The sequence below is a fragment of the Sorex fumeus genome, unplaced genomic scaffold, assembly GCF_029834395.1.
Source record: "Sorex fumeus unplaced genomic scaffold, SorFum_2.1 ptg000122l, whole genome shotgun sequence".
NCBI classification, from domain to species: Eukaryota; Metazoa; Chordata; class Mammalia; order Eulipotyphla; family Soricidae; genus Sorex; species Sorex fumeus.
The window spans coordinates 31,926,422-31,944,376 of record NW_026606179.1 but is presented as its reverse complement, the minus strand read 5'-3'; the positions used below and the strand labels follow the sequence as shown (position 1 = coordinate 31,944,376).

The window sequence follows — 17,955 nt, the reverse complement described above, 5'->3', positions numbered from 1 at the left end:
GAATGATGTCACTCGTCCTCTTCCTGACATTGCCCTGTCCCGCGAATGACTGCTTGCTCTGTCTCTTCCTATGCAGTTTGACGGCCAGGTTCTGTCCCTGTGTCACTCTTTGTCCCGTGTCCGCTTTCCCCAACCTGCAGCCACGGCCATGTGCATGTAGGGGAGATCCTTGTGCCCTGTTCCCAATCGCTGGGTCTCCCAGCTGTACCCTCAGCTCCTGCCATTCTGTCCCGGCTCTCCTAGTCACCAGCAGCTGTGGCCCTGTGCCCTTAGGTGAGACGCCTGTGCTCAGCACCTTGCCACTCAACCTGGGTGTCCGAGCCCTACCTGTATTCTGCCCCTGTCTGGGCCTTTACCTGTGCTGGGCTGTCTGTCCGGGCATGCATCCCTACCTGATGCTGCAGTCTGGGAGGAGAGGGGGATGCTGGTCCGGGGAGAGATGCTAGTCCAGGGAGAGATGCAGGTCCAGGAAGAGATGCTGGTCCGGGAAGAGATGCTGGTCTGGGAAGAGATGCTGGTCGGGGAAGAGATGCTGGTCCGGGAAGAGATGCTGGTCCAGGAAGAGATGCTGGTCGGGGAAGAGATGCTGGTCCAGCCAAAGCGATGGGACTGGGCCCTCCTTTTATCTACAGCCATATCCCACCTCCAGCCGTCCCATGATCTATTCTGATTTCTGTTTCGGGAGATTTAGTCAGACCCACCAGACCCACCAGTGGCACTTCACTTCTTCTACTCCTGGGTCACCATCATGGGACTCAGACCCATTTGTCGTGACACATGGGTTTGCTTTGTAGCCGGAATCAGAAAAGCAAATGCCACAACAGTTTGTGTTGTTCAGGTCTCTGGATTGTCACAACCTTTGGGGAAGTTGGGTTTTGTGTGTTTATTTGTTTGTTGTTACTTAGTTTTTTGGTCTTTTTTTCTTTCTTTTTGGTCACACCCCGTGATGCACAGGAGTTACTCCTGGCTCATGCACTCAGGAATTACTGCTGGTGGTGCTTGGGGACCATATGGGATGCTGGGGATCGAACCTGGGTAAGGCATGTGCATAGCAAATGCCCTACCCGCTGTATTGTTGCTCCAGCCCCTGTGGTTTTTGTTTTTTCTCTTCTTTTGGTGCCATACCCAGAGGTGTTGGAGACTTACTCCAGCTCTGGTTCCTGGGAACTTGGGAAGTGTTTGCACACAGATCAGTTATATTTGGGGTCCGAGAGGTAGTGTGGTGTGTGTTGTGTGTGCGGCCGACCCGGTTTCTACCCAAGCACAGCAGAGGGTTTCCTGTGCCCTGTCAGCATGACCCCTGGGCACCTCCGGGTGTGTGTGCCTCCTAAAAATGCCATGGTTTTAATTCCCTAGTTTGAAGGCTCAGAGTATTTGCTCCTTTTCTCCGGCATACATGGGAAAGGTGCTGGTCAGCATTGCAGGAACTGGTTTCTCTCTGGGCCAGGCGCAGCGGGGCCTCCAGTGGGGTCCAGTTGGGGTTCAGAGGCCAGCACCGGGGTTCTCCTCAGCCCCCGGTCTCACGCACAGTGGTGCTGAGTAGGGATGGGGCCATGTAGGCAGTGTTGGGGACCGAACTCAGGACCTCACATGTACTTAGCTAGTATCCCACTGCCTGAACTCTCCCCAGCTCCAGAAACTCCTCCAGCAGTGCTCAGGAGGCTGGGGTTCCCTCCAGTGAATCTTGGACAGTTGGCTTGGGGTTCAGTGTGAGGCCCAAGGAGGTGGTGCCTCTCGGCCTCTGCAGAGTTGGAAGTCACATGGGCCCCCCCTGGGTGGTGCTGCAGAGAAGCTCTCAGGGGTGCTCTAGCCTGGTGCTCCCTCCAGCCCCTCCAGCACAGGATTCTCTGGAGGCTGAGAGACAGCATGGGAGGGAAGGCGCTTGCCTTGCATGCAGCCACGTCACTTGTGACTGGGTCAAATCCCAGCTCCACACACTGTGGCCCAGAGCACTGTCAGGGCCACTGCTGAGTCCTGTCCAGTGGGGCCCAGCGTGGCACCTAGATAAATAAGGAAACAAAGGAATCCTTGATGTTATTCGTTGACTCACCGGGCTTGGGGCCACATCCAGTGGGTGGTGCTCAGGAGACCCTGGGGTGTCGGGGATCAAGCCCGGAGGAGGGAGCATGTACCCCAGTCCTGACGGACTTCCTGTCCCTTTATGACTGCTGTCACCGCTGTGTCAGGGGTCACAAACTTCGTTGCAGCATCGATAATCGCTCCAAGTTGGGATGCTGTGAGGTGGTGTGGGGTGTTGTGGGCGTGAGGATAGTGTGGGGTGCTGTGGGAGTGGGGATGGTCTGGAGTGGTGTGGGGTGGTTGTGGGCCATACTCCCCAGCCCCCCGAAACCTATAAACACAGGAAGATGCTTAATTCAATGCAGGATTCCCTGAGTAGAGGGCAGTTCAGGCGAGCGCCTGTTCTCTGACCCCCGTGGAACATGATGGGGGGCTGTGTGGAGTGGGGGTGGGAGAGCTGGGGACATGCAGTGGGCCTCTTGCTGCTGCTCTGGGGGTGCTGAGTATCTCTTTCCTGCCCCATGACTGGGATGCTCAGTGTCTCTTTCTTCCTGCCCCGTGACTGGGACTCTCAGTTTCTTTCTTTCCTGCCCTGTGACTGAGGTCTGAGCAGTGGTATGGTCTGGTTTTGAGCTAGTGAGTGCACTCTGTGTGTACATTGTGTGTGTGTGTGTGTGTGTGTGCGTGTGCACGCGCAGGACGCACCCTGAGAAGAACAGGGCTCCACTCCTCAGCGCGCAGCCCCACATCCCTGCAGACCGTGAGGCTGCAGCCGTCAGCCAGGAGCCGGGGCAGAGGGGCAGCGTGAATTAGCCCAGTAATGTGAGCTGGCGTTGGTAGAGCTAAGTGCTTTGGGAATAGCATCTCATTTAGTCCCTCCAGCCCCCAGTGAGGTCGGCACCGAGACCCCCGCTTCCCGGAGCAGGAGACTGACTGAAGGTCGGGAGGACCAAGTACTTGGGCCAGATTGAATGGCTTGTAAACGGGAGCCCTGGGGGAGGGTCCTGGCAGACCTCTGTTTTGACGCCCACTCCCCCAGACCCTTCCGTGCTTTTGCTTTCTTTGCAGAGACCCTGAGTCTCCTCGTCTCTCCTGCTGCCGGATTCTCATTCTGGCAGCTTCTGGAAGGTTCTCCTTGCCTGTGAGCACAGCCTACCCTCTGTTTATGAGCTCTCGGCTGGCTCCTGGCCGGCCGCTGTCCTCCCTCTCTGCAGGTGGCCCAGCCAGGAGACTGGGGCAGACACGGGCTGGGTGGATGTGAGAGGGATGCTTTCAAGGTGCTGCTTCTGAAGCCAGCATTGAGGGTGCTGGGGAGAGTCTCAGAGACGCGTGTGCCGAGGAGACCCTCATGGATCCCAAAGAGCCTGGGTAACCCTGCCCGTGGGCCCGTGCTGTTGCAGTGGTTGCTCAAAGACGGGCATGTGGGAAGGGACGTGCCAGGAGGAGCTCAGCTTCAGGAGCTCCCTCCTGCCAAACCAGAGATGCTGGAGGTTCTGTCTCCTCGGAGTGCCCTGGCACAGCAGGGAGACACCCCCCACCCCTGAAGCCCCTGCAGTGATAAAGTTATTCTCTTTCTAGCAGACCCTGGTTTGGGCTGGGACCCTTGCACCCCTGTGCCCTGATGTCTGAGCTCGGGGAGTTGAGAGGGAGCTATACTTCTTCGTGACCTTCGTGGGCTCAGCTGCCCACCCGAGGGGTCTGGAGCATGGGCGGCTGGTCCTCAGTATGTTGGCACTTGACTGGGAGTTCCCCTGTGCCACCTCTGCCTGGGTGAGAGAGAAGCTTGGCCTTGCTTTTGTCACGGCAGACTTGGTGCACCTCTTGCTGGGCACTCACAGCCCTGTGCCTGGATATGTGGCCTGACGGGAAGAGTAGATAAACTCCAGGCCCCCCCTGTGCCCCTCTGTGGGAACTCTTGTGCAGTGCACAACCTTCACAACTATACTTGGTGGTCCTCTCTGCCTTCTCCCAGATGTCGCTTAGCATCACTGGCGGGTGTTTTTTCTGCTTCACCTGGAGTCGGGCCCTCAGGTTCTTCGGCTCTCCTGAGCCAGTCTGGGGGTGGGGTGGGGTCCCCGTGTGGCCACGTGCCCCTTGCCTGCATCCTCACCTCCTCTGGCGTAGCATCGCTTCCAGGCAGGACGCGGGGGCTGGGCGATTGCTGGGCCCAGAGCACAGAGTGTTTCGCTGAGACCTTGGGCGCAGCAGCCAGAGGGGCCGCCGAGAAGACCCCCCCCCGGGTAATTAGACTGTTTCAGTGTGGGAGCTGGCCTGGGAGTTAGCTCAGTGCACTGAGCGTGTGTGTCTCATGCTGCAGCCCCGGGCCTCATCCCCAGCACCACGTGATCCCTTGGAGCCCCACGGGGAGTGAGCACTAGCTGAGAGGAGCCCTGAGCATGGCAGGTGGAAGCTTCTAGAAAACAATCCAGACCAAACCAAACTGAAAAAAATCCTCCAGCATTTGTTTGGTTCCTGACCTTTAGGATCCAAACTCTGGGTCCTTTTCTGGGAAGACACCTGTGTGCCTGCGTCTGTCTTGGAGCTTATGTTCGGGGCCGCCCGGGGTCCTGGAAGCCAGGCTGAGCAGCAGGGCCTGTGTGGGTCTGGGAGGGCTTCTCCGGGTCATCTCTCTCACCTGTGACCTGCCCTGGAGCTGGCCTGCCTCTCCCCTACCCCCCAGTCCTGCCCCTGCCTACACCCTTCCTGCGGGGGCCTCAGCCCTGCCTTGCTTCCATGGCCAGGTCAGGGCCTCGTGTCCAGCCCTGCGGCCCCATCCACTCTGTTTCCTTCTGCAGCAGCGCAGGCTCCTGAGTCCTCTTAGGCGGGCATTCCTGGGGCATTCCCACATTCTCAGTGTGTGGGTCAGGAACACACGCGTGGCCTCAAGGGCACATTACCTTTCAGGCTCTCACTGGCTCTGCGTGTTTCTGGCATGTGCTGATGGCGTCAAGGGACTTGATGTGGCCTCCGTGCAGAATACACGAAGGCCAGTGTGCTCAGATGGGTAGGGCCAGAGTCTCGTGGGGGTGCCAGCAGTTCTAGGAAAGTGCCTTTGTGCGGGTCACTATTCCACCTGGTGCGAGCCCCTCGTGGTGCTGGCCGAGGTGTCAAGACACGGGTATGGAGAGAATGACTGCACTCATTTGTGGAATATAAAGTGATGTCATAGGAGACTAACACCCAAGGGCAGTAGAGATAAAGACTGGGAGGATCATTCCATGGTTTGGAAGTCGGTCCCAGGTGCTGGGGAGGAAAGGCAGTTGGGATGGAGAAGGGACCACTAAGTCCATGATAGTTGGAGGGATCACTCGGGATGGGAGATGTGTGCTGGAAGTAGACTAAGGACCAAACACGATAGTCTCTCAGTATCTGTATTGCAAACCATGATGCCCCAAAGTAGAGAGACAGTAAGAAGGAAATGTACCTGCCACAGAGGCAGGGGATGGGATAGTGGGAACATTGGTGGTGGAAAATGTGCACTGGTGGAGGTATGGGTGCTCAGTCATTGTATGACTGAAACTTAATCATGAAAGTTCGTAACTATCTCACGGTGATTCAGTAATAAAAAAAATAATAGAATAAAACACACGGGTCCTGCAGGGTTGGGGCCGGCCCCTTCTCCTTAGGAGACCAAGCCAGCCAGGACTCACCCACACTCAGTGGCACTTCCCAACAAGAGCGTAGCTTGGGCCCTGGGGTGGTGGTGGTGGTGGTGGTGGTGATGTGTGTGTGTGTGTGTGTGTGCGCGTGCGCACTGTGTGTATATATTGAGGGAACTGTTTTCCTGATCCTTGGGGGACATGAGGTCGAGGGGAGAACACAGGTCATGAGTATATCCTGGGACAAGCTTTAGGGACCCAGCAGATCTTGTGAAGGTGTCCCACAAAAATGACAGCGTGGTGACCCTGCAGTTGGTGGAAAAGGCGCCGTGTCCTGGTACAGAACCGTGAGGGGCGGGTTCCTTCATGGCTCAGATGCGTGAAGGTAGCGGGCGTGGATGGGGCTGTTCCCATGCTCCTCCAGGCGTGGCTCGCTCCCGTGGCTGGGACCGAGGCTGCCTGTGCTTCAGAGGCTGCTTGGCGTCTGCTCCGTGAGTCACGTCGGCCTTGTCTGACACCAGGTCCTGCTTCATCTCTGCAAAGCTGCATCTCGGAAGCCTCAGCTCCCCCCGCAGCTGCAGCACGCTAAGCAAACACAGGTTTCCGTCTCAGTCCCGCTTGCCTCGGCGTTTCCTTTTCTCGGTTCCGAGTTCCTCCTCCTTGGGAAAGAGAGAGCGTCCGTGAGAACTGCCGGGGTTCCTGCTCGGGTGCGCTGTTTCTGAGAGTTGAAAGGAAGCAGGTTATTCATGGCATGAGAGAGCGGGGCTAGCCATCGCGTGCTGGGTCCTGCAGACAGCCTGGCTGCCCTCTGCCCTCCCTGCGGTGGAGCCGGAAACTGTTGTGGGCTGGGTTAGTTGCAGCTTTCCAAGAAGCAGCGTTGCAAATAGGGATCAGTCCTGCAACTCGGGGTGCAGGATGCGATGGGAGAACCCAGGTTCAGTATCAAAATCCCTTGCCCCAGTTGAGAGCTCCCAGTGGCAGTTGGGATGTGAAGCCAGGTTTTGGCCACTCACCAGGCTAGTATAGCTCCTGTTTCGCTGCTCTGAGGCTGGGCCTTGCCTTTTGGGGGGCTGTGGAGGGGTGGCTGGGATCGCCCTCCCCTGTGCCTGAGCCTGCCAGGGTCTGTAAGACGGTCCAGCTTTAGCCCAGCTCACCTTGACCTCTTCCTGCCATAGGCCCCCAAGCCCATCCCCTCGCCATTCTGAGTGTCTGTGGGTGGGAAGCAGAGGCAGGTGTGCCTGGGAAGCTTGGGGCAGCTCCCCCAGAGTCCAGAGACAGGGACAGAGACAGAGACAGAGACCTAGACGGTTCAGAGAAGTGGGCGGGCTGTGGTCGGCCCCGCCTGCACATGTGCAGAACTTCAGAACCCGTTAAATCTGGAAAACTCCTATGTGTGCACATTTTTTGGCTTCATCAGAGTTCCATTTACAAAGTCCATAACCCAGCTTTTAATATTATTACATGCCCCAGACTGGGATTAATTCCAGGACGAGCGCTTTATGATGCCATATGGAGTCTCTGCTGTGTTTGGGTGCGTGGCCTTCATCATCTCCACCCGCCCGCCCCGCAGGCCGACGTCTGCGCCCGTGGGAGCCTGGCTCCGGGGGCGCGCGGGCGCACTGAAGTGGCCAGTGGTCGTCCGAGGTCCTGCGTCACTGCTCGCCCCGGGAGAGAGGCCACCACGCGGGTTCGAAAGCTCTGCTGGGGGACCTGGTCTCCGTGTGGGGAGCAGAGCCTCGGGCCTCGGCCACCGCTGTGAGCGCCCTTGTTCATTTCTCGGGATAACCGGGGACGCCTTCAGATCTCGGGGGTGGTCTGAGGGGGCCTCCGCGGGTGGACCGCGGCTGCCAGTTGAGGGAGGGGACTGTGTCCACAGATGGCTTGGACTCACGTGGCCAGTTGTGTTTCCATCCAGCAAAGTTGCAGGACGATTCCGGCTGTGGTTGGTGATGTGTGCGGGGTGGGGTGGGGTGGGGGGTGCAGGGAGGGGCGAGGGGGCTGAGTCGTGTGCATCTCTGCTGCTCTGTTGTGATGATCAGTCCACGTTTCTGTGAACCCAGGCAAAGGCCTCTCTGCAGGTTGGCACCTTCACAAGGATCGTGGCTGTTTTAGGGGTCCTCACAGGCATCCCTTCTCCTTCGTCCCCTGCTGTGTCCCTTGTCCACCCTCCCCCAACCCCCAACCCGTTTTTCTTATTTTCTTTTGGGGTTTTGGGGACACACCCAGCGGGGCTCAGGGTTATTCCCGGCTCTGCTCTCAGTCAGGGGGCATGCCCAGAAGGGCTCAGGGGACCATATGGGGTGCTGGGGAATTGGACTCAGGTTGGCCACGTGCCAGGTGAGCGCCCTACCCACTGTACTTTCCAGCCCCCCACCCCCATCCACCCTGACGTTTTTCTAGCTTTGATGCTCACCGACGCTTTTCTTGTTCTCTCTTTCAGTCGAAGAAGGGGAGGCCTCAGACTTCTCGCTGGCCTGGGACTCCTCCGTGACAGGTGAGTGTCCAAGGGCTCATGGGAGAGGGCCCGGGGGTCCTGGGCATCCACCCAGCTGGCTGTAGGAGATTATATTTTTTTCCTGCGTCACATTCCTGCCTGCGGAGTCCAGACCGTCCCGTGCAGCATGGCTCCTTACATCAGTTCCATCTGGCCAATAAAATTCATTACCCACGGAGACTAATACACCCCCATTCTCCTGGGGGCCACGTGGCCTTCTTGTGGGTACAGTCTGAGGGGGGCCACCAGCCCCCAGGCTTTGGACCCCCTGCCATGGGCGTCGCTGCAAATTTATTCCATTTTAATTACAAAAATGCCACTTTTTGTGGTATGTCGAAGCTCCAGTTGGAAGGAAAATTCTTCCTGGCCCTTCCCGGCGGGGCTGCTTGGCCTGCCTGCAGCAGACCCCGGCCCCCCGTTTCCTGCCACTCAGGCATCTGTGGCTGGGATGACGTGATGAGGAGACTTGGGAGCTGGGCACCTGGTTTCTGGCTCTATTCTGCCTGTGTCTGGCTCCTCTGCACCTCAGATCCCCGGGGTGGAGGAAAAGTGGGTGAACGAGGGGTTCCTCCTGGTGGAGGGTCGAGAATCTGGAACTGAAGTCCTTATGCGCTGGAACTTTGGGGTGGCGTCGTTGGCTGTTGCCTGAGGGTTTGACAGTCTGTTTGTGCTGCTTCTAGTGGGCACCTCTCCTGGGCACAGGACCTGCCTCCTTGGGCCATGGTGCCCGGCTGGCCTTATGCAGGATTCTAACCTCTGAGTTTGGGTTCTTGGAGGCTTTGGGCCAGTTCAGTCTTAGAGACTGTGTAGGTGACCTATGAGGGTCACTTGCAGGACTCTGACCCTGCTCCCCTCCCCCGTCTCTCTCTCTCTCTTTTTTGCTTTTTGGGTTATACCTGCCTCTGTGCTCAGGAATCAGTCTTAGCGGTGCTCAGGAGACCATATGGGGATGCTGGGTATTGAACCTGTGTCGGGCTTGTGCAAAGAAAATGCTTATCCCGCTGAACTATCACTCAACAGCCCCCACCCTCGCCTTTTTTAGGCATGTAAACTGAGGCTAGGAGAGAGGATTAGTTGATCTGAGACAGTATGAACAATATTTTAGCATCTATGAACACTTGATCTTTGTGTATGTGTGTATATATATTTATATACATACATATATATATATATACATACACACACGCATATACTTGCTTTTTGTTTGCTTTTTGGGTCACACCCAGTGATGCTCAGGGGTTACCCCTCAGGAATTACTCCTGGTGGTGCTGGGGGACCATATGGGATGCCAGGGATTGAGCCCCAGTTGGCCACGTGCAAGGCAAACGCCCTACCCGCTGTACAATCGCTCCAGCCCCAACACCTGACCCTTGAATGGTGCCATTTCTCATCTCTGAGTTTATAGACATTGGTGACTTGAGGTGATTAATGCTGGTGTCACTTGAGCGAGATCACCGTCAACTGGAGTCTGGGTAGCGGGGTGCAGTGCACCTCCTGATGGGGTTATGGGAGCGCTTACACTCTGGGGAAATGTGAGCCAAAAGTAGGCAGGTGGGGAGCAGAGAACCAGCCCTCAAACCCAGCTCCTTATGATTGGGGAGTCCCGAAGGCCCAGATTAGTGTGGGTTTGGCCCAGATTTGGGCTCTGGGTGCCTGGTCTTTGTGGCAGGGACTCTCTGCCTTATCTCCAGCCAGAGGTGGGGGTGCTTGGTTCTCCCCAGAGCCAGAGCCGGGTGGGGTGTGGAGAGGGGCAGCTGAGCCCCCCACCCTTCTCCCTTCGTGCGGATGATACACTCTCCACTCTGTCTCAGAGGTGGCTCTCCATGGCGCACTCCGAAACCAGGCAAGCATGCTTCCCAATCCCGTTTATGCAGGGCCCAGGACACCCTGCCCCCAGCAGTGCTCCCAGAGGGTGGGGAACCCAGGCAGGGAACCAGGTGTCCCGGCTCCCGCCCTCCGGCCCCCTGGTCTGCAGAGGCAGGGGTGAGGGGCCCTGTGACCATGTGGGGGCCCCTGCTGACCGCCCCTTGATGCTGTCGTGGAAGAGCCAGCTTTGGAGTCACCCTGGGGAGCTGGGCAGCGGCCGAGGGCGTGGGCTGTGCTGGCTCCCAGCCGCCAGCGGAGCCTATGGCCCGCATGTGTGGGAGGAGACTTGGATGCCTTGGGCCTCCCCGCCCGGCCGCCCGGATACCCCGGGCCCGCCTGCGCCAGCCAGGCCCCCCCCCGCCTTGAGCATCCCGCCCGCGTTACCCACGGCTATAGTGGATATTTGTTTCCTTTGGCCCATGTCTGATGGAGTTTTCACGGGGCATGCCTGTGATCAATCTTCCTTCCCCGTTTTGTTGGGCTTGGCTTGGGCTGGGGAGTCAGCTGAGTCCCCTGGGCCTGGCTGGGGCAGGGGCGTGAATCCAGGGTTGCAGGACAAGGTCGGTTGGGAGACGGGTCCTGGGTGGGCGACGCTGCGTTGATCGGGCACTTCCTCGCGGGTGCCAGGCATGGTGGAGCAAGCGCTTAGCCACCACGTCGCATTGAACCGTTGCGGATGTCAGCGGCACTTTCTAGCAGCAATTCCTGAAATTCCTTGTGAACCAGTTTCGGGCGGGGGGGCGGGGGCTGTGTCCATCTGGGGGAGCATGGGGCCGAAGGCCAGAGTGAATGTAGAAAATTGCTGTCGTAGAACACTTTTTGTGAAACTGAGGAAACGGCACTTGGCCACCTCTTGGGGTAGGGCCAGGTGCCCAGGAAGATTATAGGGCGCATGGCTTCCCCGAAACCCAGGACAGCCACCTCGTGTGGACAGCAGGGTCCCTGCGGTCCCCCTGTGTGGAGCAGGGAGTGGACCCCACCCGCCAGTAAGGGGGTGAGGGGGTGTGGTGGCAGCTGGGGGCTGGAAAAGGTCCTTGTAGCACCCCAGGTGGTCCCTGGGGGAGGATCTCCGTCCTCAGAACCCCAGGGGTGCAGGGTGAGATGAGTAGGGTGGGCTATGAGTGTTTTGCCGGGTGGGTAGGGGAGCTAGTTTGCGGGGACCTGGGCATCCCCGGCTGTGCCCACTGTTACCTGCCTCGGACCTGAACCTGGGTGAGCTGGAGAAGGTCCAGGTGGGAGGAGCAGCCCCGGCCCCGACTGCTGCAAGGACCCTCTGGCTCGAACAGCCTGGGACGTGGCGGGAAGGAGGGTCTCGGTGACCAGCCCTGCAGTTTTCGTTGGCCTGGCCCGGGACCGTGTCTCTCAGACTCACTTGTCACCTGCCACCTTTGCAACTGGGGCCTTGTCAGAGAAGGATTTTGAGGGGCTGGAGCAATAGCACAGTGGGTAGGGCGTTTGCCTTGCACGCGGCCGACCCGGGTTCAGTTACCAGCATCCCAGCATCCCAGCATTCCTGAGCACTGCCAGGAGTCATTCCTGAGTGCAGAGCCAGGAGTAACCCCTGAGCATCGCCGGGTGTGACCTAAAAAGCAAAAAAAAAAAAAAAAAAAGTTTTGAACAGTTTTCTATTGCATTCTGACTTTTCTTTCTTCCTGCCTCCCCCCTCCCCGCCACACCCAGCGGTCCTCAGAGACCACATGTGGCGCAGGGATCAAATCTGGGTCTGCTACATGCAAAGTGAGCGCCCTCCCCGCTGTGCCAACTGTCTCTCGCCCGGCTCCCGTCTCCCTGCATTGCCATGCATTTGTATGGCGGCATGAGCTCTGACAGCAGCCAGCCCCGCGGCCCAAGTGGGCTTGCATGTGTGCTGCCCGCGTCATGACCGCCAAAGCATTGTCCTGACCTGACAGGATACCCCGGGCCTCTGAGACTCTGCCTCTGTTCCCGTCCCCAGCCTGAAGTCCCTGCGGCTCCTCTTGTCACTGCAGCTCTGCTGTTGGCCCTTCCCTATGAAGGGGCCCTGCGGGGGCAGGATTGCCACCACTGGATCTTAGCTTGGGCCAGTGGGTGACTGGGTCCCGTGAGTGTGACCTGAGTGTGGGTGACTCAGGTGTGCCCCTGGGCTCTGGTAGACAGCCCTGTCACCTGTGGTGTGCCTGTGTTGTGTTTGATGTCATGCTCGGTGTCACCGGTGGTCACCCGTGTTTGATGCCGCCTTAGGTCCTCCATGTTTTATGTCACCTGTGGTGCTCCCTGTGTGCTGTCACCTGTGGTGTGCTCTCTGTGATGACATGTGTGGTCCTCTCTGTGTGATGTCTTCTGCTCCCTATGTTGTGCTCCTGTGATGTCACATTTGGTGCTCCCTATGTAGTGCTCCCCGTGTGATGTCACCTGTGGTGCTCCATGTGGGGTGCTCTGTGTGATGTCTTCTGTGATGCTCCCCGTGTGATGTCACCTGTGTTGCTCCATCCGTATTGATCAGACGCTTGTTTTCAGTGACTGTTGAGTATGTGCCCCGCTGTTCTCCATGGCTGTTGTTCCCTTTGCTGTCTCTCCCGCATGGGTACAGGTTCCGAGTCCCCGCCTGCTCCTCCCGCCCGTAGTGTATTGTGCTCCTTCTGGCGTTGTCACTGTGGATTCTCGCCTGCCTCACGTGAAGGTGCGGCTTTCTTTTGGAGAGCTCACGCTTGAAAAAGCATTTTCAGGCCAGAGAAGTTGTTCGTGGCCACCACGTTAGGAGGTGTCTCTGTTCCCTGACAGGGGCCGCTCCCCGTGCATCTCCTGTTCCCAGCCCAACTCCCCGCCAGCCCCCTGCCCACTCCTCTCGCTGCCCCCACCCTGCGCCCCTTCTCCTTCCCGCCTGTCCATGGGAGGGTCAGGTCAGACCAGGCCATGCCACTCCTTGACTCATGAGCCCTGCGGGGGGGGGGGGTTTCAGGAGCGCACCCCTCCCTCCTCATCACATACACACACACACACACACACACACACACACACACACACACACACACTCTGAACTTGGCCTTCGTAGCTCTGATCTCTGGGTCTGAGCCGGGAGCCCAGGTGCTGGTCCCTTCTCTATCTCGTGGGTGGGGACTACTGGCTCTCGGTTCATCTCCACCTGCTTTTCTGTACAAGTTGGGCCTCTCCCCCGACCGGGCTTTCGTGGACAAAGCAGGGGTGCAGGGCAGGAGGGCCCGGGGTGAGTGGTGCACCGTCAGAGGTCTGTTGGTCAGATGTGTTGCCGAATGCACATTGTCCGCCCGGGCTGAGAGGCTCGGCGGTGCTCCAGGCACCCGTGTGCTCAGCCCTGGAGCCTGCGGCCGTCTGGGGGTACTCAGAGCTCCAGGGTCGCTTCTCAGAACCCGCCCTCGCCGCCTGACCTCTGCAGAGCCGCCGAGGCTCGGGGCCCCAAGGGCAGCTCTGTGCCCAGCTCCTTCCTGGACGGGGGTGAGAGTCTCGCCTGACACTGGCCTGCTTGGCTTCTCTCAGAGGCGAGAGGGTGCTGTGCCGGTGTTTCGCACCTTCTGGACTCCACGGGCCAGGCCTTGGGTGGGCACACACTGGACCCCACGGGTCTCTCCTGGCCCTTTGTTGCTGAGGCTGGCATTAGGGCACTGGGGTGGGGAACTGCTCAGGGTGAGGGCGGCATTGGTTCTGGGCATGCCAGGTCCCACGGAGGGGGAAGCCTCGTGTCCCTTGGTCTGCACCCCATCCTACTCATGGGGCAGTGTGCAGCCCCGCGGCTCCTCCCATCCAGGTCTTGGCCTACGCTGAGGGTGGAAACGTGCAGGCGATGGGGTATCAGCCCTCTGCGGCCTGGCCTGCCCTTCCCTTGCCAGCCTGCTGGGCCGGGCCCACCTCCAGCTGGGTGTTTCCTCAGAGCTGCTCTTGGTTATCTTCCCAGCTTCACAGGAACCCCACCCACCTGGCCCGGCCCCGCGTCTGCTGATACCCTTCTCCTTGACCCCTTCCGGGCACCCGGGGTAGAAGCAAGCTCACCTACACGGACACTGGGGGATGCAGTAGGTTATCTGCGGCCACCCATCAGCCCTGGGCTCTGTGGGACTAAATCCTCCTCTTCTCCCAGCTGCATTGGGGTCCTTGTGGGATGGACATTTATTTCTCCTTGCACTCCCAGGACTGCCCTCCTCCCCCATCAGACAGGATCGCTTTCCTCCCATTGGACAGGACTGCCTTCTCCATCAGACAGGGCTACCCTCCCCCACTGGTCAGGACTGTCCTCCCCCATCAGACACTACCACTCTCCCCCATCAGACAGGGCCATATTCCCCCATTGGACAGGACTGCCTCCTCCCTCGGACAGGGCCACCCTCCCCCACTGGTCAGGACTGCCCTCCCCCATCTGACAGGACCACTGTCCCGCATTGGTCAGGACTGCTTTTCTCTGGGGATTCCAGGAGCAGTGCCCTGACTGACCTTTTCCCTCCTTTGGGGTTTGTCTTGGGGGCGCAGCATCTTGGAGCCGGTTCTCTCCGTTCTCAGACGCAAGCTGGAGAGACCACCCTTGCGCCCCGTCTCCCAGGGTCCTTCACCTTGAACCCTGAGCCGAGTGGCCTTTAGAGTTCTCGGTGTTCTCTGGGCTCCTGCACCCGTTGCCCGGTTCCTCTTGCCGTGACACTGTGGCCACCGGAGACAGAAGCCTCCAGGCCCCCCTGGCCCCAGCCGGCTTGGTTGGACCCCCCAGCCTCGTCACGGCCACGAGGAGGACCAGGGGACCTTTTAAGGAGCAGAAAAGTCCGGAATAGATGTAAAATTTCTTAGCGGCTTCCAGACTTATGAAATGCGTTTTTATATGGGGCCAGCTGGGGAGTTTCTCATTAGCGCTGCCGGGGCGTCTGTGGGGAGTTGGCTGAGAGGAGCCAGGCAGGCTGGGTAGGAGCCGCGGTGGCCCGGCTCGCCAGGGGAGCGAGGCAGGCATGCGCCGGCGGCTCTGCTCCGCGGACCCCGGCCAGGCCGCCCCGGCTGCGCCTTTGTCTGAGCCGCTCTCCAGCCCCGGAGGCCTCAGGAACCTTCAGGTGGCGTCTGGAGCGGAGGGGGCCACTCTGTTTCCATGGTGAGCGTGCCATGGCGGGGCGCCCGCCCGCGTGCCCGTGGGTGCCTGCACGCGTGTGTGTCTGTGCGTGAGCGTGCTGGGAGCTGCGGCGCCAGCCCAGTCCCTCCCCATCCTGCCTGTCGAGGGGGCAGTGACGCGTCCTGTGTGCCCCCAGGCTGACTCTGGACCAGCCAGGAGGCCCTGTGGGGTCATTCCTGTCTACAGGGCCTGCTGTGTGGCGTGTGTGCAGAGTCCAGGCATGTGTGTGTGTGTGTGTGTGTGTGTGCGCGCGCGCGCGCTGTGTGTGGTGAACACATGTGTGTGTGTGCACATGGGCACCGTATGTATGTGATGGACATGTGTGTGCAGAGTCCAGGCATGTGTGTGTGCACATGGGTGCTGTTGTGATGGACATGTGTGTGCAGAGCCCAGGCATACATACATGTGTGTGTGGATGCCGTGTGTGATGAACATGTGTGTACAGAGTCCAGGCATGTGTGTGCACATGGGCATCATGTGTATGTGTGATGGACACGTGTGTGCAGAGCCCAGGTTTCATGTGTGTGGGCGCCATGTGTGGTGAGCCTGTGTGCGCAGGGCCCAGGCATGCGTGTACACGTGGGTGTTGGGTGTGTTGCACATGTGTGCAGAGCCCAGGCATGCGTGTATGTGGGCACCGTGTGTGGTGAACATGTGTGTGCAGAGTCCATGCATGACTGGGCATATGGGTGCCGTGTGTGGTACATGTGTGTGTGCGTGTGTACACAGGTGCTGAGCTGGGGTGTGTGTGAGGGGGTGGTTCCTGCTCATTGTTGTATACTTTGTCTATCCTGTGCACCCTGGTTTCCTCAGAGGCAGGACGCTGTCCCCTCCTGGTCCCTTTAGCCCAGCGCCCAGCCGGGCTCTGCCGTTGTTCCCTGTCTTTGCAGTGGGGTCACCTGCTCACAGCCTTGCTCTTTGGGGTTCCACCCCCCCCCCAAGTGTATCTGCTGTCCTGGTTCCTCCTCTCCGTCATGCGGCTCGGGAATGCAGGGGGTGCTTGCTCTGTTTTCCGAGCGGGGGAAATGGGGAAGAGCCCGTCGTGTGGGTTTCCCGAAGGCCCCAGACCTCGGGGACGGGAGTTCCATGGTGACTTGAGCCTGGCCGGGAACCAGGCCTCCGCTGGGCGTGGGAGTGCTGCACCTCCAGCCTTGGGGTGGTCTTCGTGTGCTGTCCAGCCTTGTGCATCCTGGCGTGGTTTACAGCCAGCATTGCTCAAGAACACACCAGCAAGTTTGGCTCTTTGTAAAATACAGGCTCTGACTCTGTGATGTGGACGGGCCCCAGATTCGGTGTGTCTTTGTTTGTTTGTTTTTTGGGTCACACCCAGCGGTGCTCAGGGGTTATTTTCCACTCTACTCTCAGAGATCAGCCCTGGTGGTGCTAGGGGGACCATATGGGGTACTGGGGATCGAACCCAGGTCTGCTGCCTCCGAGGCAAGCACCCTCCCCACTGTACTACTGTCTCTCCGGCCCTGGATTCTGTGTTCTCCCCTCCCCTTTCCCTTGCTGTTATGATGACCAGAGGCTGCATATGCTGGATCTTGGGGCTCTTCTATTTGGCCACGGTGCTCGCGGGGCTGGGGGCCACAGGCACAGGGGTCACAGGTGCTGCCTTGATGCCAGGGCTCCAGGCAGCCAGAGATTGCCACGATCGCCCTCGGTGCACACGGGCAGCCTCCTGGATGGAACTTGGGGCCGCCTCACACTTTCAAGACTGGCTCCGTGATCTTCTGCACCCAGACCCAAGATTCTGTCCTTCCTTACTCACAGCACCCCCTGCAGCTGGGGTGGTGGTGGTGAGGACTTAGGAAGTGTGAAGAGTGCAGCCCCCTGCCCCTGCCCCTTGGCCTTTGCTCTTTCTGGGCCTCTGCTACGGAGCTCCTCTTTCAACATGCAGTGATAGACCCCCATAATTAGCCTGCTTCTCTTGCACCCCAGCCTCAGCAGCTGCCCTGTCCTCTGTGTAGAGGTGACACTCCTCCTGTAGGTGGGTCTTTTTTTCTTTTTTTTCTTTTGCCTTGCTGATCTGCTGTGCCATGAGACAGTGGTCAGGCGTCTGTCTCTGTGTTCCCAGAGCTCAGCCTGGACTTGGTAACCTCTGCCAGGAGCCTGGCAGAGGTTTGCCACCGGGGAGAACTTCACCCGTAATTCTTGGTGCATATGTACCCTCGGCAGCTGACTCCGGTCTCTGTTCGCTTTGTTCCGAGGAGCTGTGCTACCTTGAGTAAGGTGCTTGACCTCGCTGTGCCTCCATTTCCTCATCTGAAATGGAGCTGATGCCCTAATTCCGAAGGCCATGGGGAGGGAATCCGTGCGGGTCAGCTGGAGTCCCTGTGACGCACTGCATTTTTTTTTGTCCCTTTGTTTTCTTTTTGTTTTTGGCCACTCCCAGCAGTATGTGTGTGGGGCTGGGTGAGCTGGTCCCCCCTTGCTGGTTGGGGGTCCCTCCAGGAGGTATCAGGGTTCAGAAGTGGGTTTCTGGTGTCCAGCCTCTCAGCCATCTCGCAGGCTGCCGTTTTGTTCTCAGCGTTGATAACAGAGTGTGTGTGTGTGTGTGTGTGTGTGTGTGTGTGTGTGTGTGTGTGTGATGGGGGGAGGTCTTAGTGCCCAGGTAGGCTCTGCCTAGCCTGCCTTGTGCTTCTGTGGGGTTAGGGTCAGATGGATCGTCCTCACTCCTACTGGCCCGGCATGGTGGGGCCAGCAGCTTTCCTAAGTGGAGGAGCTGGGCTGGGAGGGTGCGTTCACCCACCCCCACCCCCCCCCCCCGCAGGGCTTGGCCGAGGCCCAGAGGCGACATATGACCACGCTCCTTCCCTGGGTGGGGCTCGACACCCCAAGTGCCGACATGGGTCAGTGCCCAGTAGGAAATGACCAAGGCC

The 17,955-nt window shown here is 59.0% G+C and overlaps 1 protein-coding gene across 1 annotated transcript in view; it reads left to right on the top strand.

Moving 5' to 3' along the window:
* The window catches only part of ZNF423 (zinc finger protein 423), a 337,698-nt gene that overhangs the window by 64,244 nt on the left and 255,499 nt on the right, over positions 1-17,955 (top strand). Inside the window, exon 2 of the mRNA XM_056137117.1 lies at positions 8,059-8,112. Coding sequence (XP_055993092.1) covers positions 8,059-8,112 — 54 coding nt within the window. The remainder of the gene's footprint in view (positions 1-8,058; positions 8,113-17,955) is intronic.